General features: G+C 39.8%; 1 protein-coding gene across 5 annotated transcripts in view; it reads left to right on the top strand.

Annotated features, from left to right (window-relative positions):
• ASH1L (ASH1 like histone lysine methyltransferase) overlaps positions 1-18,666 on the top strand; it is a 210,802-nt gene that overhangs the window by 189,215 nt on the left and 2,921 nt on the right. For all 5 annotated transcript variants that reach the window (XM_024748118.1, XM_024748117.1, XM_024748116.1 and 2 more), the window contains 15 exons: positions 1,556-1,664; positions 2,095-2,259; positions 2,422-2,516; positions 4,940-5,097; positions 7,249-7,401; positions 9,360-9,414; positions 9,497-9,629; positions 10,674-10,922; positions 12,112-12,198; positions 13,766-13,856; positions 14,337-14,475; positions 14,591-14,763; positions 15,827-15,993; positions 17,192-17,232; positions 18,205-18,506. In XM_024748118.1, the coding sequence (XP_024603886.1) occupies positions 1,556-1,664; positions 2,095-2,259; positions 2,422-2,516; positions 4,940-5,097; positions 7,249-7,401; positions 9,360-9,414; positions 9,497-9,629; positions 10,674-10,922; positions 12,112-12,198; positions 13,766-13,856; positions 14,337-14,475; positions 14,591-14,763; positions 15,827-15,993; positions 17,192-17,232; positions 18,205-18,506 (2,117 nt within the window). The remainder of the gene's footprint in view (positions 1-1,555; positions 1,665-2,094; positions 2,260-2,421; positions 2,517-4,939; positions 5,098-7,248; positions 7,402-9,359; positions 9,415-9,496; positions 9,630-10,673; positions 10,923-12,111; positions 12,199-13,765; positions 13,857-14,336; positions 14,476-14,590; positions 14,764-15,826; positions 15,994-17,191; positions 17,233-18,204; positions 18,507-18,666) is intronic.

The raw sequence follows: 18,666 nt of genomic DNA on the forward strand, positions 1-18,666 counted from the left end.
TAAATTGCAGCAATGTTTTCTTACGTCAGTCTCTCAAGGCAATAGAAATAAAAGCAAAAATAAACAAATGGGACCTAATCAGACTTATAAGCTTTTGCACAGCAAAGGAAGCAATAAACAAAATGAAAAGACGAACTACAGATTGGGAGAAAATACTTGCAAACGATGCAACCAACGAGGGCTTCGTTTCCAAAATATATACACAGCTCATACAACTCAGTAACAAAAAAACAAACAACCCAATCAAAAAATGGGCAGAAGACCTAAATAGACATTTCTCCAAAGAAGACATACAGATGGCCAATAGGCATATGAAAAGATGCTCAATATTGCTAATTATTCGAGAAATGCAAATCAAAACTACAACAAGGTATCACCTCACACCAGTCAGAACGGCCATCATTAAAAAGTCTACCAATAACAAATGCCGGACAGGGTGTGGCAAAAGGGGAACCCTCTTACACTGTTGGTAGGAATGTAAATTGATGCAGCCACTGTGGAAAACGGTATGGAGGTTCCTTAAAAAACTAGGTGTGATCCGGCAATCCCGCTCCTGGGCATATATCTGGAAAAAAACACTAATTCAAAGATGCATGCACCATAATGTTCGTAACAGCATTATTTATAGTAGCCAAGACATGGAAGCCACCTAAGTGTCCATCAAGAGATGAATGGATAAAGAATATGTGGTGTATATATATACACTACTCAGACATAAAAAAGAATGAAATAATGCCATTTGCAGCAACATGGATGGTCCTAGAGATTATCGTACTAAGTGAAGTAAGTCAGAAAGAGAAAGACAAATACCATATGATATCACTTATATGTGGAATCTAAAATGTACAAATGAACTTATTTACAAAACAGAAACAGACTCACAGAGATAGAAAAACTTATGGTTTCCAAAGAGGAAAGGGGGTGGGGGAGGGATAAATTAGGATTTGGGGATTAGCAGATAAAAACTACTATATATAAAATAGATAAACAACAAGGTCCTACTGTATAGCACAGGAGACTATATTCAATATCCTGTAATAAACTATAATGGAAAAGAATATTAAAAAAAGCACTCAATAAATGTTAGCTGTAATTATATGTTATTATAGAAAGCATCTAGAACAAACAGTACATGAACGCTCATTAATAACATAGGTAAAATAGAACAAAAGAGACCCTCATGTATAGGTTAGAAAGATGGAGATTAGTAGGAACTAGAAGATTTTTATAGGTAGCCCATAGAAAGTAATTTTAATTTGTTTAGTAAGTAGACTAAAGCCATGTGTTAGAAGGACTTTGAATACCAAGCAGGAAAAGTTAAGACCTTTGACAACATAAAACATGTTTTCCAGAAAACTGATTTAGGACTGTTAGTCTGTCAGTATTGTATAGGCTAGGTAGAAGAAAAGAGAGATTAAAGATGGAGTGATTGGCCAGGAGACTTGAGTAATTGGACGCAGAAACAAAGACAAATTTGAAATCAGTATACCAACTTTTCTGGGTTTTGGGCATGGTATCATGAATGTCTGCCTTTAACTCATTCCTTTCTCTACAGGTCTGTTAATGGAGTATACCGGATTGGACTATACGCTCTTAAAGATATGCCAGCTGGTACTGAACTCACTTATGATTACAACTTTCATTCTTTCAATGTTGAAAAACAGGTAAGAATGATAAATTCAAAGGAGTGTATGACCTTTGTCACAGTACTCTGTATAACATGGGCCTTCAGTGAATGTTACTGATTTGTAGCCACTGAGAAATACATTGGAGAAGACAGTTTTTCACTCTTTACTCCACTTATCTAGGATACATAGGTCACAGTTATTCTTTCAGAACTGTGTGGAAGAGACTGCTCAATCATCTTTTGTCTCCAGTCAGTTCATAATTTTTTCTGGTGAAGTTTTCCCAAAATTTAATCTTTCCTTTCTACTACAGTAGAAACCCATTTATTTTATTCTCAACCAGTTATGTTCTTCTATATGAAAATTTCTTGACTCAAACTTATTGTTGGGTGTCCAGATGCTCAGGCATTCTATTTGAACTTTTAAATGAGACTGCAGGCTAAAAGCATTATTCTCTTTCCCTTCAAAGCAACTGTGTAAGTGCGGCTTTGAGAAATGTCGAGGAATCATTGGAGGCAAGAGTCAACGCATGAATGGACTCACCAGCAACAAAAGTAGCCAGCCAGTGACCACACATAAAAAGTCTGGACGGTCAAAAGAGAAGAGGAAGTCTAAGCACAAGCTGAAGAAAAGGGTGAATAATAATCTCATGGTTTTCCCCAAATAGTTGCTTAGAGGCAATTATTGAAATAAGGGAAATACCAAAGGGTGGCATCTTTAGAGTTGTTTTAATATTCTTTGAGGTGATTCATGATTTATCTTGTTTTTCCTGCAATCTGGTCCATCTGTTTTTTAGAGAGGCCACCTTTCTGAGGAACCCAGTGAAAACATCAACACTCCAACAAGATTGACCCCCCAATTACAAATGAAGCCAATGTCCAATCGGGAGAGGTAAAAAGGAGATTTGCTTACCTAAACTCTTTAAGTTATGTGACTTGCTTGACAATTTAAAAATTATTAAACATCTGTATAGTTGAGACATTTTGTGCAGGAAGGCTTTAAACAAGGATTCAGGGGTGAACTTGGGTGGGGGGAAAAAGTATTTTTTCCCTAATTTCTAACTGAAATTTAGCATTTCCTTCAAATGTGACTGTAAGCAAAAGAAAAAGATGTGTATATGTGTGTGTGTGTATAGTAGTTGCAGTTTCCATGAGTTTGTCACCAATATTTACGTTTTCATATCATGTTATAGGTATTACAGATATCTCAAAATATCATTTACATTCACTTCCATCTTAAAATTACTATGGTTGTTAAACCCAGCACTAGATCTTGTCATGTGTTAAAAATTAAGATTCATCTCTATATCACAATTTCAGGGTTTTTGTTTAATATTCTGAAAACTGGGGCTTCCCTGGTGGCGCAGTGGTTGAGAGTCCGCCTGCTGATGCAGGGGACGCGGGTTCGTGCCCCGGTCCGGGAGGATCCCACATGCCGCGGAGCGGCTGGGCCCGTGGGCCATGGCCGCTGAGCCTGCGCATCCAGAGCCTGTGCTCCGCAACGGGAGAGGCCACAACAGTGAGAGGCCCACGTACCGCAAAAAAAAAAAAAAATATTCTGAAAACTGTATTTCAGTTTATTCAGTTTCCTTTTAATCCTGTGTACTAAAAGTTACTTAACATTCATTTGTGTATTTATTTATTTATTTATTTATTTTTGGCTGTGTTGGGTCTTTGTTGCTGCATGCAGGCTTTCTCTGGTTGCAGCGAGTGGGGGCTACTCTTTGTTGCAGTGCATGGGCTCTAGGCGCACGGCTTCAGTAGTTGTGGCACACAGGCTCAGTAGTTGTGGCTCCTGGGCTCTAGAGCACAGGCTCAGTAGTTGTGGCACACAGGCTTAGTTGCTCCACAGCATGTGGGATCTTCCCAGACCAGGGCTCAACCCCGTGTCCCCTGCATTGGCAGGTGGATTCTTAACCACTGCACCACCAGGGAAGTCCCTGAAGTTACTTAAAATTTTAAACACTTTTAATTAACATTGTTCAGAGGAGGGTTACATGGGCTTCACCAAACTGCCAAAGGAATGAATGCCACAGAAAAGGTTAAGAATCCCTGTTTTGTTGATAAATTAACAGAGCAATAAAAAGGATCTTTAATGGTCATCTTTGCTTTTCCCTATATTGAGATAATATTTGTCCATGTCAGAAGAGAAGTAAATATGTATGTCCTATTTTTCAAATTGTGTTGGGACATTTCCTACATCTTCCCTAACTATACACTCCAATATCTTAGAAAGTTCATCCTTATTTACAACTTTCCTAAATTTTAGCCCCTTTCATTCTATTTCCCTTTGAATCATAGAAATCAGTAAAACAGAGAAGTCCAGTGGTTCTCTACTTCGGCTCCATAGTGGCTTAGGGAGCTTTTTAAAACTCCTGATGGGGCTTCCCTGGTGGCTCAGTGGTTGAGAGTCTGCCTGCCGATGCAGGGGACACAGGTTCATGCGCCGGTCTGGGAAGATCCCACATGCCGCGGAGCGGCTGGGCCCGTGAGCCATGGCCGCTGAGCCTGTGCATCTGGAGCCTGTGCTCCACAACAGGAGAGGCCACCACAGTGAGAGGCCCGCGTACCGCAATAAAACAAAAAACAAACAAAAAACTCCCGATGCCCAGGCCACGCTCCAAAACACTCGCATCAGAATTTTCAGAGGTGGAACCCAGGTATCAGTAGTTTATAAAGCTCCCCAAGTGGTCTCAATGTGCAGCCAAAGACAGGAACTATAAAATTAGTCTAATCTCCATTTACTGAGGCACATAGTTTGAGACTTATTCAAGGTCACATCTGTTTATATGTATGCTAGGGTGAAAATCAAATTATGGAATCATCAAAATTGTGTAGGGTTAATCAAGTTACATATAACTCATTTAACTTTAGAGATCCATGTGGTGGCACTGTAGCTAACATGGTTTGCCCAGTGCATATCCATCTTAAATATCTATGCCTTTATCTGCCACTCCAGTTCTCCTTGTTATAGCTGATCCTAAGCCTATACTTCATCTTGGCAACTTCCTTTAGAATTTGTAAAAATACTCCATAAAGCTCTGCCTTCAAGTCACCCCGATTTAGTTGCCAAAATTATTGCAGCTTTTAGGTGGTATTTGTCAAATATTTGTAAATACTACAGAGAAATGTTTTGTGTTATGTGAAATAAATCAAGATTCAAAACTGAATAATGTTTCTCCATATGTAATTCTCTTTATAATAGCTGATTTCACTGATAAGTATTCATTTATGTCATCATAACAGTGGCTTACATAGAGTAGACATTAATAAATGTTTATTGAATTGATAAATAAAGGAGCTCCTTCCTTACAGAAACTTCGTATTAAAGCATCATGTGTTCTTGGTCCGAAACTGGGAGAAGATTCGGCAGAAACAGGAGGAAGTAAAGCACACCAGTGATAATATTCATTCAGCATCATTATATACCCGTTGGAATGGCATCTGCCGAGATGACGGGAACATTAAGTCTGGTAAGGACTGAGAAGCATTCTTGTTAATTCCATAAGGTTGCCTCAAAAGTGATTATTTTACTTATTTTCAAATGGTCTATTCAAAGATTCTGTTTAGTCTGGACCAAAAAAGTTAAGATCCAAACATACAAGTATCAGTCAGCAATAACCTATCCATCCCAGCTCTTCAACTTCTTGACTCTAAGGAACAGGAAGAAGCCCCCTTCCACCAACCTCCCAAACATCACCTACACCCTGAAAGTTACTAGACATGAGATAGGTAGTGGGTCCTCTGTGTTCCCCCAGGGAATTCCCTGCTTCTACTTTTTTAGGGAAAGTAGGAATGGATAAAAGAAGAACATGAGGGGAATGTCCTGGCGGTCCAGTGGTTAGGACTCGGCACTTTTACTGCCAGGGCCTCAGTTCGATCCCCAATCAGGGAACTAAGATCCTGCAAGCTGAGGGGTGCAGCGAAAAAAAAAGTAGAAGCACTCTGCATGGTGTATGAGGCAACATGCTGAGTGAGGACTAGATCCATTTAGAAATTTGCCCAGAATCTTATATCTTCTCAGTGATTTGATTGGCATAAATTCTAGGATCTTATATTCCAATTAGTTCAAATATTCTGATAATAGCAATAATTATTTCCTGAGTAATTTTTATAGGTCAGGCACTGAGCTAAAACACATTAAAGCATTATCGCATTTGATCTACACAGATTACCTCTTGAGGGAAGTACAGGCATACCTCATTTTATTGCATTCACTTTATTGCACTTTGCAGATACTGTGTTTTCTACAAATTGAAAGTTTTGTGGCATCCCTGCTTGGAGCAATCTGCCACGCCATTTTTCCAAGGGCATTCTCTCACTTCTTGTCTCTGTGTCACATTTTGGTAATTCTCACAATATTTCAAACTTTTTCATTATTATTATATTTGTTATGGTGATCTGTGATCAGTGATCGTTGATGTTACTCTTGTAATTGTTTTGGGGAGCCTCAAACCATGCCCATATAAGGTGGTGAACTTAATAAATGTTGTGTGTGCTCTGACTGCTCTACCAGCCAGCCATTTCCTGCCCCCCCTGTCTCCCACCCCCCCACCCAACGCCCTGTCTCTCCCTTTCCTCAGGCCTCCCTATCCCCTGAGACACAGCAATATTGAAATTAGGCCAACTAATAACCCTACAGTGGCCTCTAAGAGTTCAAGTGAAAGGAAGAGTCGCACGTCTCTCACTTTAAATGAAAAGCTAGAAATGATTAAGCTTAGTGAGGAAGGCAACACCTTAAGCCGAGACAGGCCAAAAGCTAGACCTCTAGTACTGCATGCTGCAGAGAAATCATTCATGAAAGGAAGAGTCAAAGATGCAGCAAACTGCACTGCTGCCTTGTCTTGAGAAACTGCCTCAGCCACCTCAGCCTTCAGCAACCACCACCCTGATCAGTCAGCAGCCATCAACGTCGAGGCAAGGCCCTCTATCAGCAAAAAGATTACAACTCGCTGAAGACTCAGGTGACGGTTAGCACTTTTTGGCAATCAAGTATTTTTAATTAAGGCATGTACATTGTTTTTTTAGACATATGCTATTGCACACTTAATAGACTACAGTATAGAAAAGTATTTTTAATTAAGGCATGTACATTGTTTTTTCAGACATAATGCTATTGCACACTTAATAGACTACAGTATAGTGTAAATATATCTTTCACATGTGCTGGGAAACCAAGAGCTCTGTGTGACTCCCTTTCTTGCAATATTCGCAGTATTGCAGTGTTCTGGAACCAAACCTGCAATATCTCTGAGGTATGCCTGTACTACCACTCTTCCCATTTTACCATTGAGAAGCTGAGACACAAAGTTTAAGTAACTTTCCCAAAATCAGACAGCTAGTAAGCAGTGAGACCAGAATTCAAAAGCAGACAGACTCATTTTGAAACCCAGACTTGCAACTACTCTATAGCATTTGGCCATTAGTAAGTCCCTTTAAATTGCAGGATTTGTCTTCTCTGGTAAACTCCAGTGTTTTCTGATTTTTCTTTAAGGAGGAGAGAAACAACTCCATAACCACTAATCTACTTAGTCACTTCAAGGAAAATAGCGAAAATCACAGGAATCCATCACAGAAGAGAAAGAGCTCTTTTCCTGAAACTAATTTTCACTTTATCCTTCCAGACGTCTTCATGACCCAGTTCTCCGCCCTGCAGACTGCTCGATCTGTTCGAACAAGGCGGTTGGCAGCAGCAGAGGAAAACATTGAAGTAGCTCGGGCAGCCCGCCTAGCCCAGATCTTCAAAGAGATCTGTGATGGCATAATCTCTTATAAAGGTGACCATATTTACCCCAAATTCCTTCTCCTTAGCTTTTTAAAAAATTATATCACTTACCTCACCTGAGATATCCAAGACCAAGAACACATGACAGTTTAGGGCTAGGAATTTAGGTGGTTTACTTAGTTCTTCCTTTGTCAGAGTATAGAATTATAGGACTCATTACAGTCTTCAGGGATTGTTGTCTCTAAATCCCTGGATCTTTAGGTTAATCTTTTGTATTTATTGGAATTTTATCATAGTTAAGTACTATATTTAGAAATCACATTTTTTAGGTGTAGGATAGAAAGAAGTAGGCCTTTGTCTTGGATATAATTTTCCTGAATGAGGCAATGAATTAGCAATTTAAGGAAAAAGTATTATGAATGTATGACATCGGTGGTTCTTAACCTTTTTTGATTGACAGATATCTTTGAGAATAAAGTTGTGGACTCTTACCCCAGAAAAATATTATGTACATAATTTTGCATATGTTTTGGAAGGTTCACAGGCCCTACCTTCTACATTAAGGAAAAGGATATGAAGTTGCAAAAAAATTACTTTCAAAGCATTTTCATGCAAACATATTTACCCCACTCCTTTCCTCTTCTAAGACACATCTCTTGGATTTGTATTGGGGGTGAGGGTGGAGAAGGAGAGAATTTTTAATTTTAGATAGGTAGTTTGGTAATGTACGTGAGTTTTTGTGACCAGCAAATTTGTAGATATTTAAAATGAGAGATTTTAACAAAGAATTGCAGCTTTTGCCATCAGCTTTTTTGTCTATTTTATTTTTTTTATAATTGAGGTATAGTTAATTTGCAATATTATATGTTACAGGTATACAGTATAGTGACTCGCAGGTTTTAAGTTATAAATTTTTGTCATCACAATTTTTATAGTTATTACAGAATATTGACTATATCCTTGTGTTGTACAGTAGTATATCCTTGTTGCTTATTTTATACATAATAGTTTATACCTCTTAATCTGCCACCCCTATCTTGCCCCTCCCCAGTTCCCTCTCCCTACTGATAACCACTAATTTGTTCTCCGTATCTGTGAATCTTCTTTGTTGTTGTTATAATCAGCCATCAGCTTTTGCTTCCTTCCTTTCCCTAAATTCTGAGGAATTTGGTTTTCTTTCTCTACTATTTATCATCATGTTTTAGTGGTTTTTTGCCATTTTGTTAACCTAAACATGGAAAGAAGAAAGGGGAGACCAGCCTGTCGTAATATGTAAAGTTTTGTGGCACCTGCTCCCTTTACATTCCCTAAAGATCACACTCTGTATTCTCAACCAGCCCCATCTGATCAGTGTGAAACTGCAGTAGATGTATCTATATGTCACTGCATTCTGGGCATGAAACAATAGGCTTTTTCTCTCTGTGTAGTGAGTTGTTATAAAGTAAGATAGCAAATGAGAAGCAGCCCCACACCATGAATTCTATTTTCATAATACAGAGCAACTGTTACAAGAAGATGGATTCCAGAAAATATTTAGAGTGCTGAATTATTCATTATCTTGAATTTAATTGAATCCCAACCAACAGAGTAATATTAACTATGGGCAATTAATGAGAACTAGAAAACATTTTTTGGATGAGGTGATCTTTGATGTAATAAATTTTGTTGAGTAGGAATTTGCCCTAAGCACCCTAGCTACTTCAGTAAGTTCCCATCTCTCATTCTTCTTAGAAAGTTTTCATTACCCAACTAACACTGTTTTATTTTATATTTCAAGTATATACACTGTATCTTTCATATTCCAGGTAATCCTGAAAGCATCTTCTGATCTCTGCCTTTGCCCACATTTCTGAAAAGTCCTTGCATTTTTCACTGGCCTCAAAAGAAAACTTAGATTTTTTCTTCTTAATTTTAAATTTTAGTGATTCTACTTTTTGAGTTAGGAGCTAATACTTGCCTCCCTTGTTTCTTATAGTCAGACCTTCTACTAAACCTTGCATTCTCTTGCAGATTCTTCCCGACAGTCACTGGCAGCACCACTTTTGAACCTACCCCCAAAGAAAAAGTAAGTTTACATATGTGGGAATCATTTGAGTTTTAGAAAAGTCCTAAGTGTACCAGATTGACACCCTGGCTTTATGTTCCAGGAATGCTGATTATTATGAGAAGATCTCTGATCCCCTAGATCTTTCCACCATAGAGAAGCAGATCCTCATTGGTTATTATAAAACAGTGGAGGCTTTTGATGCTGACATGCTCAAGGTGTTTCGGAATGCTGAGGTACTTTTCACTAACTTCAAACACAGATTAAGAAGTTTGTTCTGAAGAGATCTAGTCTAGAAGTTTAAGATTCTTACACTCTTCTCCTAGCAACCTTCATATTTCTGATTAAGAAAGACAACAGTTTTTATCAAGTACCCTTAGGATAACGGTTATAGTTTACTAAATATTGGAAATATAATAAATGAAGGCAGTGATATGACAAGAATTGAAGGTTAAATCATACTCCCAAAACAATTTCTGTAAAAACCTAATTTAGTGCTGAAATTTTATGTTTATGTAATACAGACATTTTACTACATTTAAGTCATATCTGTAGTCTCTTTACTAGAGACAATAAGTATATGTGAAATACACAGAAATATGGATAGGCAAATAAATATATCTTAAGGATGGAATTGAGGGGTATTACACTAATAGGTTGCAGAATAGGTGAAGCTCATTGGAGAGAAGGTGGTCTTGAACTGATTTAAAGGAGAGGATGGGTATGATGTATAGAAGAGAAGATATCATTCAGTGATTTTGAAATACCTTAGAGAGGTGTTTGAAGGACAAGAGACTACTAGATGAAGGAGGAATTGAGACTGAAGACAAGAAATGAGAGAAAAACAGACAAGTGCAAGAAAAATTATAGCAGTTTTGAATTTTAACATGCTTTCTCCTGAAACCCAGCTTTCAAATATGTTTAAACTTATAGCTTTGTCCCTAGTATCTATAAGACAAAGGTAAATGGAGAGATTCTCCGCGTCATGCTTGCAGTACTTAATCATGTTCCATGACCGCTGTGTTTTTGATCCTAATGGATAATAAGGTCTATGATAGGAGTCGAATAACAGAGCAAATGGAAAAATTACCATGCAGATTCTAATTTTAATTCATTTTAGTTCAGTTTAAGTTGTTTTCAACTGTCTGGGACCTATATTTGTTGGTATTAAAAATATGTTAACCAAATGGGAAGGTAAAGAAAATCCTGCTACCTGTTCAGGTATATTTTTAAGCCACATTGAGAAGACAAACATGATTTCTTTCTTCTGCTTTCTTCAGAAGTATTATGGACGTAAATCGCCAGTTGGAAGAGATGTTTGCCGCCTAAGAAAGGCCTATTACAATGCCCGGCACGAGGCATCAGCCCAGATTGATGAGATTGTGGGAGAGACAGCAAGTGAGGCAGACAGCAGTGAGACCTCCGTCTCTGAGAAGGAGAACGGTCATGAGAAGGATGATGATGTTATCCGCTGTATCTGTGGCCTCTACAAGGACGAAGGCCTCATGATCCAGTGTGACAAGTGCATGGTGAGGGTCAGGAGGTGAAGCAGAAGCCTAGTCCTGATGAGCATCATGACTATATTCAAAGCAGCAGCCCCTGCCACTTTTGGCGTGGCTTGATGGGCTTTTTATAAACTTTAACTTTACCTTGGTTTCTGTTATCCCTTACTGTTCACCATATTGTCCTTCTCCTTTTTGATATCTCCCCCTTTCATTTTATCCTTCTTTTTTCTACCTCCTGTTCTTTCTGCCCACTTTCCACTGCACACTGCCAATGTAATCTGTATCAAGAAGAATGATAGGGGCTTCCCTGGTGGTGCAGTGGTTGAGAGTCCGCCTGCCGATGCAGGGGACATGGGTTCGTGCCCCAGACTGGGAAGATCCCACATGCCTCGGAGCAGCTAGGCCCGTGAGCCATGGCCGCTGAGCCTGCACGTCTGGAGCCTGTGCTCCGCAACGGGAGAGGCCACAACAGTGAGGCCCGCGTACCAGAAAAAAAAAAAAAAAGAAGAAGAATGATAATATTTAGGATAGTGCTTTACCTGAAAAACATTAGAGGTACTACACTCTCTATAGCATTAATACGGATGGAATGCAATATATGGAGCTCCTGATGAAGGAGTCAAGGCCTGAATTTGAGCCCCAGTATCCCCATTTGATTCATCTGCACTCATTACCTTATGGAAAGTGGAGTTAAGAGTAACACATAGGATTGTTGGGAGGATATAATTAGATAAGGATAAGTCAAAACATAACTATAAATCCTTTCACAGTGGCCATATTGTTGATACATATTACTTTGTAAGTAATAGCTTGGTACTGTATTCATTCATCCTCCTGTTCCCTATCCATCTCCTTATTTTGTTTGCCCAGATCTATGTATTATGAACCAATCTGTATACTTATGTTCAGATTAGTCCTCATTCTTTTTTCCCCCTACTTTACCATTATCTCTAATTTCTCACTTACCTCCTTAACATCCTTAGTTCCTGTTTTACTTTACCCTGTCCTACCGCCTTTTTTTTTTTTTTTTGCCACAGCTTGCAGGATCTTAGTTCCCTGACCGGGGATTGAACCCAGGCCCCGGCAGTGAAAGCGCCGAATCCTAACCACTGGACCGCCAGGGAACTCCCGCACATTTTTTTATTCTTAGCCCCCAGGACTTCTCTCAGTAAATCTGACCCCCTACGTACACACACGCTTTTTTTTTCTACAGGTGTGGCAGCACTGTGACTGCATGGGAGTGAACTCAGATGTGGAGCACTACCTTTGTGAGCAGTGTGACCCGAGGCCTGTGGACAGAGTAAGTTGCCCTCTGATAACACTCTAATCTAAAAGTAGGAGATGTGGCACCTGGTATTTTATCTGCCCTGCTCCTAATGCACTGGATTTCCTTTGATAAGTTATTCAGCCTCTCTAGGCCTCAGTTTCTTCCACTTTACATTGAGGGTAATAATTCTGCCCTTCCCTTTCCCTTTTGATTGAGACCAATGGGAGAATACTTAGAGATCTACAGAAGGAATGGTACTATATAAAATCATGGTCTTTATAAACACTACTATCCATGACAGAAGTGACTTATAAAGTTTAGAACTTGTGTACTCTAAATATCACCTATGTTAAGCAGTGTTTAAGTGAAAAGAGCACTGGACTCGGAGTCAACAAAGGTTAGTCTTAGGCCCATTTTTTAGGAGAGCTGGTAGGTCAGGTATCTTGCTCAAGTTATTAAATGGGTTTTTGTCTTGGCTCTGCCATATTTATATGTGTGATCTTCTATAAAAGGAGGTGTTTAGGCAGTATTTCTTCTTTTTTTTTCTAATTATTTTATTTATTTATTTTTGGCTGCGTTGGGTCTTCGTTGCTGCACGCAGGCTTTCTCTAGTTGCGGCGAGCGGGGGCTTCTATTCCTTGCGTTGCACGGGCTTCTCATTGCAGTGGCTTCTCTTGTTGCGGAGCATGGGCTGTAGGCGCATGGGCTTCAATAGTTGGGCTCGCTGGTTCTACAGCGTAGGCTCAGTAGTTGTGACACACGGGCTTAGTTGCTTCGCAGCATGTGGGATCTTCCCGAACCAAGGCTCGAACCCGTGTCCCCAGCATTGGCAGGCAGATTCTTTTTTTTTAAGAAGATGTTGGGGGTAAGAGTTTATTAACTTATTTATTTTTGCTGTGTTGGGTCTTCGTTTCTGTGCGAGGGCTTTCTCTAGTTGTGGCAAGCGGGGGCCACTCTTCATCGCAGTGTGCAGGCCTCTCACTATCGCGGCCTCTCTTGTTGCGGAGCACAGGCTCCAGACGCGCAGGCTCAGTAGTTGTGGCTCACGGGCCTAATTGCTCCGCGGCATGTGGGATCCTCCCAGACCAGGGCTCAAACCCATGTCCCATGTCCGCTGCATTAGCAGGCGGATTCTCAACCACTGTGCCACCAGGGAAGCCCAAGCAGTATTTCTTAACAGTGGTGCTGTTGTCATTTTGAGTGGACAGTTCTTCAGTGTTGTGAGGGATACATTGCAGAATGTTTGCTTTCTTAGCCCTTGGGCACTAAATGCTAGTAGCCTCCTCCAGTCACTGTGACTAAGTCCCCCTTCACACATTTTCAGATGCCCTTTAGATGGCACAAAGCAACCACACAATTAGTACTTCATAGAGTACAGTTTGGGATACTTAGCCTGTCAGGTTTGTCCTCTACATTCACTTATTCAAGTTTAACAACTCTAGTTCCTGTCATCTTTTTTTAATATCTGTGCTGTATTGAAACGACTAAACAGTAAGTCTTAATTGGTTGGGAATTCTCGGTTTTAGTTCTTTTTCTCTTGAATAGAGAGGCTGGATACAATAGTCCCAGCCCTTATCCATCGACTTTCTGCTCTTACCAGGAAGTACCCATGATCCCTCGGCCCCACTATGCCCAGCCTGGCTGTGTCTACTTCATCTGTTTGCTCCGAGATGACTTGCTGCTTCGCCAAGGTGTGTACACAGAAGCTGACCTTCCTTGCCAAAGCTGACCATTCTGAACAGTAGGGGGTATCTGCTGTCTGCATAATAGTGATTGTCACCATATGACATTTAGCAGCAATAGAATATACCTTTTTTATATCTTCAAGTCCTTAGGCTTACGTACATTTACCTCCACCCAATAAAACTAAATTGGAGAGACTAGGGTGTTATAAAGCTAATTTTAAGACTGGGAAAGACATATAGGATTACAAGAGGTGGAGGACTTCCCTATGTCATTCTCATAGTCTAGAATTGATTGTCATCACCATTAGACTGCTGGTGTAGTTATGTATTTATTGTTTAAGATTTTATTGTTTTAGATTTTAAGTTCTTTCTGTGTAGACCTTGGGTCAGACTAAGGAATACCTAACAGAATTTATGCAGGAATCATTTTAACCTTCTCCTATGTTCTGTGCTTCTGTGTCTTAACCTTCTCCTGTGCCTTCCTAGGTGACTGTGTATATCTGATGAGGGATAGTCGGCGCACCCCTGATGGCCACCCAGTCCGTCAGTCCTATCGACTATTGTCTCACATTAACCGAGATAAACTTGACATATTCCGCATTGAGAAGCTTTGGAAGAATGAAAAGTATGTGTTGAGGTCCTATCTCTATGCTTTCAGCTGTACCCTACCAGCACAGAGCTGAATATTCACTAGGATCATGCTACCGAAACCTCTCCCATTTCTTTTTTTCTTTTTTTAGAGAGGAACGGTTTGCCTTTGGTCACCATTATTTTCGTCCCCATGAAACCCACCACTCTCCATCCCGTCGGTTCTATCACAATGAACTATTTCGGGTGCCACTTTATGAGATCATTCCCCTGGAGGCTGTAGTGGGGACCTGCTGTGTATTGGATCTGTATACATATTGTAAAGGTAAGTGATGTGGACTACTTAAAAAAATGACCTCTTGTCTGCTATTCATTGATCTACAACTGCCCACTCTGTTCATGTAGTCTCTCTCTGATAAAAGGTTATCCAAGGTTAGCTATGAAGCTTCAGAGAGCTATATAATATTCTTTCTTTCTTTTACCTAGTGCTTATTACTTAATAAATGTTAATTCTCTTTTTGTTAATTCATTTTTTTTTCATAGTATGTAATTAGCACTCTGTTAGTACTTGTGGGAAGATAAGTTACTTCACGCCCCCATTCCAAAATCCTTACGGCTATCATCAACTCTACATTAAACAAACAAACAAAAAAAAACAATAGTTTCATAAGGTTTGTGGTTAACAATGGAATCAGACAATCTAATTTAAAATTCCAGCTCTACCACTTTTTACCCGTGTGCCCTTGGGAAAGTTACTTATCCTACTGAAAATAGGGATTAATATCTATTTTAGAGAGTTTTGTAAGGATTAAATGAAATAATCTACAAAAGCACTAAGCGCAGTTTACGGCTCACAGTAAAACTCAGTATATGTTAGATACCATTATAAGTAAGTTCAGTTGCCTAGCTCTTTCTCTTAGTATCACAGCAAAATAGTCCAGGAGAATATATATTCCATGCAAAAACTAACTGCTTGAAGCCCCATGATGACTCCTCAGTCCCGCACTTTATAAAGTGTTCATTACCAAATGTGCTTCCCTCATTTATACAGTTATTCTTTTCTGATAACTTCCCCAAAATGTGCTCTGTTTTTCCTTGTAAATGTTCTCTCAAAAATTCCTGCAGCACTCAGTCTACATTTCTGGTTTCTTTCCATCCTATAGAATGCCCTTCAACTCTTAGATTCCCTTTCCCCTTTTTTTGACACTAATGTCTCCTTTCTTCTGAAATCACCAAATGCTTAGTTGTTCCCCCTCAACAGCTACCATGTTTCCCTCTTAGGGGTCTCACTGCTCTCCCAGTGGTATGTGAGGGGCAGCTCAGGGTGAGGGAAGGGTAAGTAGGAAGGGGAAGTAGGGAGGGTTCTTTAACAGTGTTTGGACTCATAGGGAGACCCAAAGGAGTGAAGGAGCAAGATGTGTACATCTGTGATTATCGGCTTGACAAGTCAGCACACCTGTTTTACAAGATCCACCGGAACCGCTATCCTGTCTGCACCAAACCCTATGCCTTTGATCACTTCCCCAAGAAGCTCACTCCTAAAAGAGATTTTTCAGTAAGTCCCCTTCCTCTCTTCACTGTACGTGTCAGGACAATCTAGTTCATGCATGGAATTCACAGAGTGAGCATTTTCAAGTGGCTCTCTGCTTCTTCATCCTGTTTCCATCCCAAACTGGAAAACTCCCTCTCTATTTGGTATGTTTGAGCAGCAAAAATGCATTTATTCTGCATTTCCTGGCATGGGCTGTGCCTCAGGGAATTGTTGTTATACTTCAGTTAGGTTTCCCTCTTTTTCTTCTCTCACCTCTTTACAGTCTTTGCCCTTGAGCCCCATAGCATAGTTTTTTGTTATGTTTTTCACACCCATAATATTGAGAAACAGAAAGAATATCAGTAACATTGAGAAACCTTTGGTGAAAATAATTCAGTGCTTTTTCTTTTTTATATCTGGATTTAAAATATAAGACATTATCATTATATAAAATTTGAAAAGTACAGAAGCATTAAGAAGAAAAAATTGTTTATTATCTTACTACACAGAAAATACCTACTGTTAACATTTTCATTTTCCTATGTGTTATTTTTTCTTTCAAATTGTGAACATATTCCTTCAGATATATTGTGCCATTTGACATCATTTCATAAAGGTTTTGGTTATCCATGTATTTGCTATAATGAAACCCTGGACTAAATTCCTCATCTATGAGTCTTTTTTCAGTGGACCTGTCGGAATTCAGAGCTGTCATCCTGGAATGCTTAGAAATAGACTAACCAGAAAGCAAACCTTTATGTTCCTATTTTTCCTAGTATTATTTTTGGATTTCCCTAAATCATATTTATTTTATATTCTTTCTGCCCACCAACAAGCGCTGCCTCTCATCTAAAATTCTTTGACTTTGCTTGCTTAGTCAGCAGCTCACTGATCAGCTTTGAAACCCCAACCTTAACTTCTTAAAAGCTGGGATGGGACAAAAAGAATTTTGAGCCTATCCCTTCTACTATCATTCTAGGCTTACAAAATGCTAAAAACCACTGTGGCCTACAGATTATTAGGACTAAACTTCTGACCTTGACACAGTCACCCAACTTAATAAAGGTTTTAGCCCAATAGCCCAGTTATTTTCTTTCTTTATCTCCTTAGCTCCCCACCTCCCTACCTCCCAACCTCCCTTATCCTGAGTTTGCCCCAGATCATCTGTGTCAGTTTTGCCAGCTTCAGCAGTACACTTACCACTTCCATTTCTTCTCTGCAGCCTCATTATGTCCCAGACAACTACAAGAGGAACGGAGGGCGGTGAGTCCCATGGGGGATGTAAGGAGCCTAAGGGATTAACCAATAACTTGAATGGAGCAAGAGAATGACCACCTACCCACTCAGCCCCACACCTGGGATTGGGGAGTCTCTGACAAAGTAGCCCAATATAGTGCCAACAGTAATATAGAAGAACTAGACTTCAGTAGGTGTGGTCTCATTATGGAGCCTTAGTTGGGGCAGGAAAGGAGATTTGTAAGATTAGAGAGAGAGAAGGGGAAGGATTTGGAACAGAACTCCAGACAGATTTGGACAAATCTTTTTTAGGTTTCTGCAAGCTTTCCCTATTACCCCAAGGTGTATCAGCTCTTAGGACTTCTGTCAAGGAACAGAAGTAGCTAGAAGTGCATGGTTTTAACTGAGCAGTTTGGGCTCATAGTTTTTATTTGTGCTATTTTGTACACAAGAGGTGTATTCTTAGAGAAAGTACCAAAGGCTTTTCTTCAATTTCCTTTTCTCTTGAATGGTAGCATAACAATCACTTTACCTACATCAATAGCTTACCATAGGAAATCAACTATATTTCAATATTAGAAAAAGAAAATACCAGATAATAGGTGTGAGAAGAAATTTAGGAAAAGTAAAAACTCGATTTAAATGCTCATTTTAGTTGGACTATTGGTATCACAAGGTTATGCCATACTTCTGTGTACTCATGAAGCAATCAGAACTAGCTATGCGTTTTACCAGCTCTGGTCTATTTTGTGGATTCCTGAAGGAAAGAAGAAAAATTGAATTTTGTAAATAGAAATTAAATTTCAGAGAAAGGTAGTGGTTTTTTTCAAAAAATAATAAAGTGAAGACCATAGCCAAGTTTCTTACCTCTTGAGCCAAGGCTCTAACAGCTAGACTGCAGGATCTCAAGCCATCTCGAGATCTTTGCCCGTCATTCCCCTTCCATCCCCAAGTGCCCTCCTTAGCCTTCCTCTCTAAATTCACATATCTTTCTGGCAGATCATCCTGGAAGTCTGAGCGCTCAAAGCCACCGCTAAAAGACCTGGGCCAAGAGGATGATGCTCTGCCCTTGATTGAAGAGGTTCTGGCCAGTCAGGAGCAAGCAGCCAATGAGATGCCCGGCCTGGAGGAGCCAGAACGGGAGGGGGCCACTGCTGAAGTCAGTGAGGGTGAAAAAAAAACAGAGGAAAGTAGGCAAGAACCCCAAGTAGCTTGTACCCCTGAGGAACGACGGCATAGTCAACGGGAACGACTCAACCAGATCTTGCTCAATCTCCTTGAAAAAATCCCTGGGAAAAATGGTAAGGAGAAACAGGCTCATCTCTAGGGTTTAAGATAAATGGGAAATCAGCAGAGAGGGAATGAAAAAGAGCAACTTCTAATTGCTTGCTTAGAATGGAAAATATTCTTTTAAAATGGTACAGTTCTGGGACTTCCCTGGTGGTCCAGTGGGTAAGCCTC

Source organism: Neophocaena asiaeorientalis, unplaced genomic scaffold, assembly GCF_003031525.2.
Source record: "Neophocaena asiaeorientalis asiaeorientalis breed wild unplaced genomic scaffold, Neophocaena_asiaeorientalis_V1.1 scaffold76, whole genome shotgun sequence".
NCBI lineage: Eukaryota > Metazoa > Chordata > Mammalia > Artiodactyla > Phocoenidae > Neophocaena > Neophocaena asiaeorientalis.